The 9,419-nt window shown below is 46.8% G+C and overlaps 1 protein-coding gene across 2 annotated transcripts; it reads right to left on the bottom strand.

Moving 5' to 3' along the window:
* Positions 1-2,872: 2,872 nt before the first annotated feature.
* Positions 2,873-8,482, bottom strand: FIGNL1 (fidgetin like 1). 2 transcript variants are annotated; one of them, XM_065831193.2, is made up of 2 exons: positions 8,423-8,482; positions 2,873-5,606 (listed from the first exon to the last, which is right to left on the bottom strand). In XM_065831193.2, exon 2 carries the CDS (start codon positions 5,596-5,598, stop codon positions 3,526-3,528), a length of 2,073 nt encoding a protein of 690 aa, XP_065687265.1. In that variant the 5' UTR covers positions 5,599-5,606; positions 8,423-8,482; the 3' UTR covers positions 2,873-3,525. The 2 variants fall into 2 exon arrangements, with proteins under 2 accessions (XP_065687265.1, XP_071660527.1); XM_071804426.1 differs by lacking the exon at positions 8,423-8,482 and adding an exon at positions 6,547-8,405.
* Between the last annotated feature and the right edge of the window lie 937 nt (positions 8,483-9,419).

The raw sequence follows: 9,419 nt of genomic DNA, 5'->3' as shown, positions 1-9,419 counted from the left end.
TCACTTGTTTCTTTGGAGAAGAGACCAACACCCCCCATGCTACGATCTCCTTTCAGGTAGTTGTAGCGAGCAACAAGGTCTCCTCGAACCTCCTTTTCTCCAGGCTGAACAGCCCCAGTTCCCTCAGCTGCTCCTCATAAGGTTTGTGCTCTAGATCCTTCACCAGCTTTGTCACCCTTCTCTGGACACACTCCAGCACCTCCATGTCTTTCTTCCAGTGAAGGCCCAAAACTGAACACAGGATTCAAGGTGCAGCCTCACCAGTGCTGAGTACAGGAGGATGATCACTACTCTAATCCTGCTGGCCACGTGTTGAGCATTGATAAGGATCATGGCTGAAAACATTGTGACTAGTTCAGCCAGAAGAAGACACATTCAGAGCAGGAGGCACTGCGATCTGCACATCAACGATGAGCTAATGAGTCACAGATCAGGCTGGCTGACCGAGAGGAGATGGAGGATGTGCTGGAGGGCACATAGCCCCATCTCCTGATATGCCCAGCTTGGCAAACAAAGGGGAAAAGTTGGGACCCCTTTATCATGGCCCAGGGCTTGTAGAAACTTGTTGATCTTTTGCAACCACCATTTCCCCCTGGATTTCTGCACAACACAAAGGGAGACCCCAAACGTGGCCCAGGACTTGTCCAGACTTGTCCCTCTTTCGCAATCACCACTTCTGCACCGCCTTCCCTGACTTTCCTCTACTCTGGACGCTATAAAAAGCTCACCCTAAAACAGAGGCGGGGGGAATACCAGTCTCACCAAGGGAACATCAGCTTCACCAGGGCCTACCAGACTTCATCAAGGGAATACCAGCTCGGCCTCACCAAGAGAATATCAGCACCCTGAGGACCCTCACTCTGAACCAGACAGAGGACGCTGCGCTCCTAACCCCAGCATCCTCGCCGTGGAACACCGAGGCTACACATCATCGTACAAGTCCTGTCATCCACACTGCAGGGCCATAAGAGACTGGATCCCTCACTCTTTTCTTTCTTCCATTCTCTCCACTCTTTCCTTCTCTTCTTTTTTTCTATACCCCCACTTCTCTGTCTCTCCTTCAGTGTATATATATATATTAGTCTTTTTCTCTCTCCCTTATACCTTAGTTTTTTTTCCTTCTCTACCACTCTCTTCCTCTCTTTCCCTTTTGAACATATAAGGATAACATCATCTCTAAGCTCTGCTGTTGATTTCCGGTTAAATTTCATATTATAGCCATTGATGGTTGCCAATATATCGCTTGTAGTAGGACTTTCGCTGTTAATGTGTTGATAAGTTCTGTTATGCTTTTGCCAAGTCACCATTCGCTGTAACCAATATTCCAACAAGTACTTTTAGTAAAACTCACAACTGAATTGGACCCCGGAGGTGATTGTCTGTCATTCACTTCACATAACCGCACAGAATTAACCCAGAGTTAACTCACACCTGATCTCATCTGTTGAGCCAGGGTGCGTGTTGCGTCTAGAGTTAACTCATCCCTCACCCCATCTGTTGGGACGGGACACCACGCTATTCCTGAGACAAGCCAGGTTGCTGTTGGCCTTTTTGGCCACCTGGGCACACTGCTGGCTCATATTCATCCGGGTGTCAATCAATACTCCCATGTCCTTTTCCCCCCAAGCAGCTTTCCAGCTACTTTTCCCTGAGCCTGTAGTGTTGAGGTTGTTGTGACCCAAGTGCAGGACACAGCACTTGGCCTTGTTAAACCTCATACAATTGACCTTAGCCCATATAGAACTGACTTTTTAATGTTTAAATTAGGATGAGTTCAAAGACATGCCAAGTCTTCCAAATTATTATGAATTCAAGGTTCACTATAGTCTCATAGTCCCTGTAGTTCCAAATGACTTTAAGATAATGCTAACTAAACAGTACTTATGCATTTTTATAAAAATCTAAGACTAGCTTTTAAGCTCTGCATTTCCCCCAACAGGAGAAAAAGTGCTTAGAGAAACTGACAGTAAAGCATGCATAGCACTGCAGCCAGCTCTGCCACACTAACAAAAGAATCCAAAGAAAAGATTTTAATCTGTTTCCCATTCCAGGGCAGCTCTGTCCAGCCTGCACACGACGACAGGTTATGTGAACAAAAGTCAGAGCAGTTCTTTCAGACTTTAGGTAAGAACATCAAGTACAAGCTAGCCATGAATTTTACCATTGTTGTATCAAGATTTTTTAAGGAACCCAGTCAATGTTGGGACATGAGATTTCTTCTTCCCAGACAAACTGGTTTCACTCTCAGACTGAGGCTTCTCCCATCTTAGTTTGATGGATGTAGCTGCTGCTGCTTTTCCTTGCAGATCCAGCCAGGAGTGAGGCTGAGACCCTAATCCAAAACAGCAGATACACATAAACACACAGAGACATAGAGTGAACAGTGCATTTACCAGCATGCAAATACACAGCAAATGTGCTCACAGAAATTCATCAACACAGCCCCATCCCCCACTGAACAGGACTGAAGCTCATCAGCGAGAGAGAGGCCCCGCACTCTCCAGCTTCATGAGGGCACCACACTCAAGGAGCCTTCAAACATTGCCACGGGATTTAAGTTCACCTAACATCCATGCCCAGACCCCCAGGCCCTGTACACTGACGCTGGCTTGTATCTGGGCTCTTTACAGACACTGATTTCCTCCTACTTGCCAGCTAGTCCAGCTTGAAGTTTGCTAGTGAGTTTTGTTAGTGAAGTTCACACACACATCAGGATCCCTACAGCACCTGGTTGTAAACACATTGGCTGGCCCTCAGATCCTACAAGCCCCTATGCCTCACAGTCTTTTCTCCAGCTGCAGATGCCCAGACCTCCTGATAACACACATCTACACAGGCAGACGCAGCACAAAACACAAGGTCAAGCAGAAAATCCATCAGGAAAAGTATTTAATAGTAAGCTGGGATAGACTGCAGTGATGTGGCACAGGGCTCAGACAACTGCAGTGGTTACATGAGACCATTCCCTTTTATTCCCCACTTCTATTTTTCCATGCATGCTCTTTCCACATCCACCTTGACCCTTTCCTTCTTCCGTTCCTGTCTCCTCCCAAACAATGCACCCCTAACTACTTTTCCTCATCAGGCCCAGTTTTGTTACATCCCTACCCAAAACTGGTATTTCTGATAACATTACCTGGGTCCTCTTAGCCTTGCATGGTATTACTGATACAGCATAGTGGGCCTTGCAAGATTCCCCCCAATCCTCCCTTCAGCTACATGTGAGATTTGACCATCTTCCCCTTAATCAATGAAATGTATCCATCTTTTACAGCAGCTATTTGTAATTTTTGTCAGCTTCTCACCCTGTAGCCTGTGTTCAGCAATTATCACATATCATGACCACCAGTTTCTCATGGTCTTTTCAGCTGGAAAAACCTCAGGCCAGGGCCTAGACAACTGCCTGAATAACCTAAGATTTACTTCAAAGACAGAAACAAAAAGAAGTGCAGACACTCAAAATTATCATGGGTTTAATACACAACAGTGCTAAAGGAATGCTTCTGAGAAACAGTTAGGATGCAATTATCTACCACAGCCAAATGTCTGGTTCCAGGTTTCATACAGCTCTAGGTCCTTTGAGGAGACGCTGGGCCGCACGGTTCTGAAGGCACTCTCAAAGTCCAGAAAAGCAATAGGCCGCACTTGGTCTGGCGTGATGGTTGCAATGTCCATGGACTGAAGACTGCGGATGGGGCCCAGAGAAGCTTCCCGACAGAGTTGTGTCATGTCTGCCCCAGAAAATCCATTTGATTTATTAACTATGAGTTCAATTTCCTCTTCATTTAGAGAGCAGTGCTCCTTTGACATTAGACGGGTGACAATCTGCTTCCTAGCTGAGGCTTCTGGAAGAGGGATGTACAGTCTCTTCACTAGTCTCCTTCGGGCAGCTTCATCGATTTCTTGAGGTCGATTTGTTGCTCCAACCACCAGAATACGATCTTCAGAGGAGGTTGTTGCCCCATCTAACTGGACCAGAAATTCAGTTTTTATTCTTCTCGATGACTCATGCTCCCCATCTCCACGCTGAGACAACAGAGAATCTATTTCATCAATGAAAATCACTGCTGGTTGTTGACACCGTGCCACAGTGAACAATGCACGGACCATCTTTTCCCCCTCACCTACCCACTTGGAAGTCAGAGAGGAGGCACTGATGCTAAAAAAAGTCGCTCCAGACTGGCATGCGATGCACTTGCCTATGAGAGTCTTGCCTGTCCCAGGGGGACCAAAGAGAAGAATTCCCTTAGGAGGACCACGTAACCCAGTGAAGATGTCTGGCCTCAGCATAGGCCAGACTACTATTTCTTTTATAGTAGCTTTAGCAAATTCAACTCCAGCAATGTCATCCCAGTTGACAGGAGGCCCGTGGTCCATGATCTCATGCATAATGAGTTCAACCATTTTTGGTTCTATGTTTTTCAGTCGTTCATCTACAGGCAGCAATGGATCTGTCTGCCCTCTTGCATGAGGTTTACACTGTGCTCCTCCGTTTTCATTTCCATCTTGTTTAGGAACTGGAGGAACAAACTTGCCAAAGGGACCCCGAGATCTGCCTGCGCCCAGTGATTTTTTTACACCTCCATATGATGAGACTGGTACACGCTGGGATAGATTTTGAGATTTCTTTTGCTGATCCACCCACAGCTGTTCTTTTGCAGTTCTAAAACCAGGAACGCTGCTCTCTTCATTTCTGTTTCTATTCCCTGAAAAACTACTGGTTTCAGTACTAGTGGAAGCCTGGCATGGAGCAAGGCTAGCAGTCACTGTGCTGCCTTCATCAGCCAAACCATAAAATGCTTTTCTTTTTCCAGAACTTGCAGACCATGCAGGTATAGCTGACTGATTGGAAAGAGACAAATTTTGTCCATCGTGACAGATACTCGACATTTTCAGAGAACTACTTGTCACTTCTTTGGTTCCAAATAGCGGAGTTGCCTGGAAACCTGTGCGAACCTGTTCATTTAAGGAGGCTGAAGGGGGAGGAAGTGTATCCAATGTTTTGGTCACAGAAGGCAAAGTGCTTTGAGAAGACTTGAAAGATGAAGGATGCTCAAGGAGAGCTGGTCTTTGACTTGCACATTTTGCTGAGCCAGCACAGAGCTCAGTCTCTCCAGCACTGCTGAAGATACTGAATTTAGGAAGACCTGGAGTAGCAGAGGGACGGACCCCTTGATCAGCAAGTACACAGGCATCTGTTGGTGCCACCTGAGAGCTCTGGAAATTTTTGCCAGTCTGCATCCTCTCTTGCACACACTTCAATTCAAATACATTCTCGGTTGTCAAGGCAGATTGCCACTTGTCACTGTCATTTTGCTGACATTTTGCCAAAGTCAAAATGTTTTCAGCATAGTTATTCAAGCCAGTCTCTATGTTGTCAGAGTCAATAATTGCAGCGTATTTCTCTGCATATTTTTTAAACAGGTGGGCAGCACATACCTGAGAGATCTCGGAGTTTGCCCATGCATACTGAATACGCAGGATTTTGGCACGGTACTCATCTGCCTTCTGTCCAGGCGTGCAGGTGCCAGAGGTAATAGCAAAGTAACTTTTCTGCCAGTCACTCAGGTACACTGTGCTGTGGGTGGGGGTTTCCATCACCGATGCTGAAACATACATAAAATATCTGCTGTTATAAAATGCATTTCACAGCTATTCGTTTTCACTTCTCTCCCCGCTTCCTAAACACATACACATGAAAACATACATTATTTTCATTGAGAGAAATAGAGTAGTAGATCTTGCAAGCTACTTAGTCTGGACACAACCATTTTCAAAAAGCAAACAGCTTTGAGGTATAAATCCATTTAGACTGAGGTTCTCTTTTCTTCCTTGTTGAAAGAAAGAAAAGAAAAAAAGAAAAAAAAAAAAAAAAAGAGAGAGAGAGTTTACTGCTAACTAGAGGTCTCCTGGGGAGGTAAATAGACTGCAAAGGATGGTAACAGATGGTGAAACAAAAATTGGCCTTGTTAAATGAAATCACCAGTGCTTTCCCTCTTCTTCGACAGAATATGGCAGAGTGCAGAGGAGGACAGATTACACATCACTGTCAGAATGATGACATTTATTACAGTGATGACAGCAACCATGAAGCAAATAAATAAAAACTACAAGCAAAGTCTCTGAAGGGAGGTAAAAATTGAATGAATAAACCTGAATGTAGTAAACTTCCAGATTAAAAAAAATATTTACAGATTCATAGCAAATGTTCAAAACTATTTATTCCATTTAGAACATAGTAAAATATCCCCATTTTGGATTTTAGAGAAACAAAGCTCTAGTATGTTTAAAGCAATGCTTGTTTCTCAGTCTTATAAAGAGGGAATTAAATTCATTCAGTGAATTTTTACTTAAAGAAACTGAAAAGATGGCATTTGGCTAGAAAGAAGCATTTTGCTAGACTTGAAAATATATGCTCATCTTTATGATGTATTTTCAAAAAATTCTTTCTCTGCAATGTATCATGTGCAGAGATATTTCTGGTAACGTCCAGAATTCATGATTTCAGAAGAGACACAGGCACAAGCAACACCATGAGAAACCTACCACTGTCTCAACAGGGTCTGCAGTAATTCCAATCTTCTGTCCATAATGGACATATGTCTAATATATGATATAATAGAAATATATCAAATTCTAATTTATCTTTTTTAAACTTCAATGTGTACCAGGATGTTTCAGTCTGAGAACATTTAAAACAAAGACTGTCAAAGTGGAGGTCCATGTATTCTGCACTCCTTTCAACAGAGTATGAGTCAACTTGCAATATTCTTCTGAATCAGCAACATACTAGGTATGAGTGCAGATTAAGGTACAGGTGTAATGAACATACAGCACTGGGGAGAGAGAGCTGAAGGAATCTGGGGCATGGAGGGGTGGGTCCTCTCTGTTTACTTTCAAAAAGTCAGTGTTAGACAACAGAGAGCACAACATGGTTATGGCAGGAGGGGTTACACACATAATAAACAATCAGGAGATAAATTATTTTGGTTTGGACTTCAGCCCAACTTTGTAGAGCTGTTTAGAAAAGCCAAAATAACTTCTATATGCAAATTCAGTGCCATTACCATGGAAGTCAATTAAAATCGAAAAACAAACCACAAAAATAAAACTTCATCTGAAAAATTATTGTCAACATTTGCACCTTGAATTTAACTTGCATTTACTGAATGAGGTGCAAATTCCCACCATAATCCATCTACAGCTGAGCGACACGTGAACAGAAGATGAAGGGTCGCAGCCTTTTCTCTAAACAACTACTAAACAATTTACTAAATAAATATCGCACTGTGCACATAACATTTTTGTAACTGTTGAATCAAAACCACCTTATGAAATGTAAAAGCAATGCTCAGGAAAAGATTAGTAGCAGGAATTTGCTCCCATGAAATATTACTATAGATTTACATCATTCGGAATATAAAAATCTCAAGTTCACCAGCACTTCCTAAAGATGAAGTAATCATCTTCACAGCACTGAGGGAAGGTCATAAGTGAACAGAAGTAGCTAGTTTAAAACTTCAGTTCGATTTTTCTTCTTAAATGTCTTCCAATATCGTATTCTCTTCCTGTTCCAATTTGTATTAGTTGTCATCATAATCGTACTATTTTCCCCAAGAGGCAGTCTAATGCCTATGTGGACCGTCAGTCCTTCAGCAACAGCCAAAACTGTTCCTAGATGTTGTGGGCACCATATTTTCATATAAGTGTCTAAAGTTGGGAGCTTATCAACACATCAACAATACCGGATTTCTGGCATGCAAGTGTTCAGCGTCAGCAAAACAAGGGGTAAGTAACTACCTGACAAGCCACGCACGGGATATCATTACATTCACACATGAACATATACGCCCATTAAAAATGTGGGGAACGCCAGCCTGCCCGTAGGCAAGCACAGCAGGGCCGCAGGCCAGCTGTCCGGGCACGGCTCAGCCTTTCCCGCCGCTCCAGAGCACGCACAGGCCGGTACCGTGCGGCCAGCAGGAAGCCCAAGCAGGGCCCGTCAGCTCAAGAGCCCTCACCGGCACAGCCCCGAGCGCCTCAACCCCGCCACCACACCGGGGGAGGGGAAGCCGAGACTACAGCCCTAAGGGCTCCCCAGCGGCCTTGGCCCCTCCGCACTGGGGCGGAGGGACACCCCCACCGCGACTGGGCGGGCCGCCCGTGGGGGGTCGGTCGAGGGAGCGCAGCGAGGGCCCTCGTGCCTGAGGGGGAGGGAACGCAACGGCCGCCAACCGTCTCCAACGGCCGGTGCCCGGCGCCCGCCGCTCCGCGCCTGCAGCGGAGGCGAGGGAAAGGCGGCGGGGAGGCGGGCAGGGGGAGCGAGGCACCAGCGCGGGAAGGGGCAGAGGGGGTCCCGCAGCGCGGCCGCACAACTGCCTCCTCCGCTTCTCCTGCCCACTCGCCGCGCGCGCACACCCACCGTGCAAGGGCAGTGCTGCCAGCCGCCTCTGCGGATCCCGCGCCCGCTCTACCCCAAGCCCCACCCCGTCCCGCTCTCCAATCGGAAAACAAGGCTCTGGGAGGCGCAGCCAATCAGAGATCGGGAGAGGGGGCCGAGCGGAAGCGAGGCGAGTTCTATGAGCTGACGTCACCCACTCGGGAAGGAGGGAGGGCGCACGGGTGGGCGAGGCCCGCACGCGGGCGTTCCTGCTCCCTATTGGCTGCGCCTGAGACGCACGCCCTCCAATAGACGCGGGATCCGTGCCTTGGGAGGCGGGCTGGCTCCGCCCCGCCCCGCCCCGCCCCGCCCCGGCGCGGAGCGTGAGGGGCGACTGAGGCCCGCTAACCCCGTTCCGGGTTCCCTGTCTCGGCGCCCCCGGTGGCGGCCCCGAGCCCTTGCCTCCTGGGCCGAGACCGTGTGCCTATTTTCCGGAACGCCGTTGCATGCCCGGAAGGGTTCTCGCAGCCTGTCAGGCCTGAACGCGCTTCGGAGAAGCTGCTGTACTGTACCACAGCCACCGCGGCAGGACAAAAAGCTGATGCTGGCCAACATTCTTGGAAACAACAGCTGCTCAGCGTGCCTTCTTGGAAGAACAGCTCTGCTCCAGGTCTCAGCAGCAGCAGCTGGACTCTGGCAGAGGGCGAGATGAGTAAAATGATGCCTCACAGGGAAAAAGATGGTGGCCCCGGGGAATGTCTCCTATGAGCTAAATCTGTTCATGGAGTCCCTGGCTGGACCACACCAACGTACTTTCAAATTAGCGCACCAGCCTAGATGCAAATTAGCACACTACACTGCAGTTACACCTCTGGTATTAACATAGTCACTTCTGTGTGGGTGAACTTTTGATTTCTTATGAGAAACATTTATTGCAGTTACTGTCAGGTTTTTGTTAAATGTCAAGCTTGTTATACCATTAGTGCAGACAGCATATTAAACTGTCTGTGCTGCTATGCAAGGTGTCATATAAGACCCA

This window comes from Patagioenas fasciata, chromosome 2 (assembly GCF_037038585.1).
Source record: "Patagioenas fasciata isolate bPatFas1 chromosome 2, bPatFas1.hap1, whole genome shotgun sequence".
Classification (NCBI taxonomy): domain Eukaryota; kingdom Metazoa; phylum Chordata; class Aves; order Columbiformes; family Columbidae; genus Patagioenas; species Patagioenas fasciata.
Note: the sequence above shows the minus strand (reverse complement) of the source record. Positions and strands in the feature narration are given on the sequence as shown.

Coding starts and splice junctions, on each gene's coding strand:
- FIGNL1 (XM_065831193.2), bottom strand. CDS start 5,598: ATGGAAACCCCCACCCACAGCACAGTGTACCTGAGTGACTGGCAGAAA.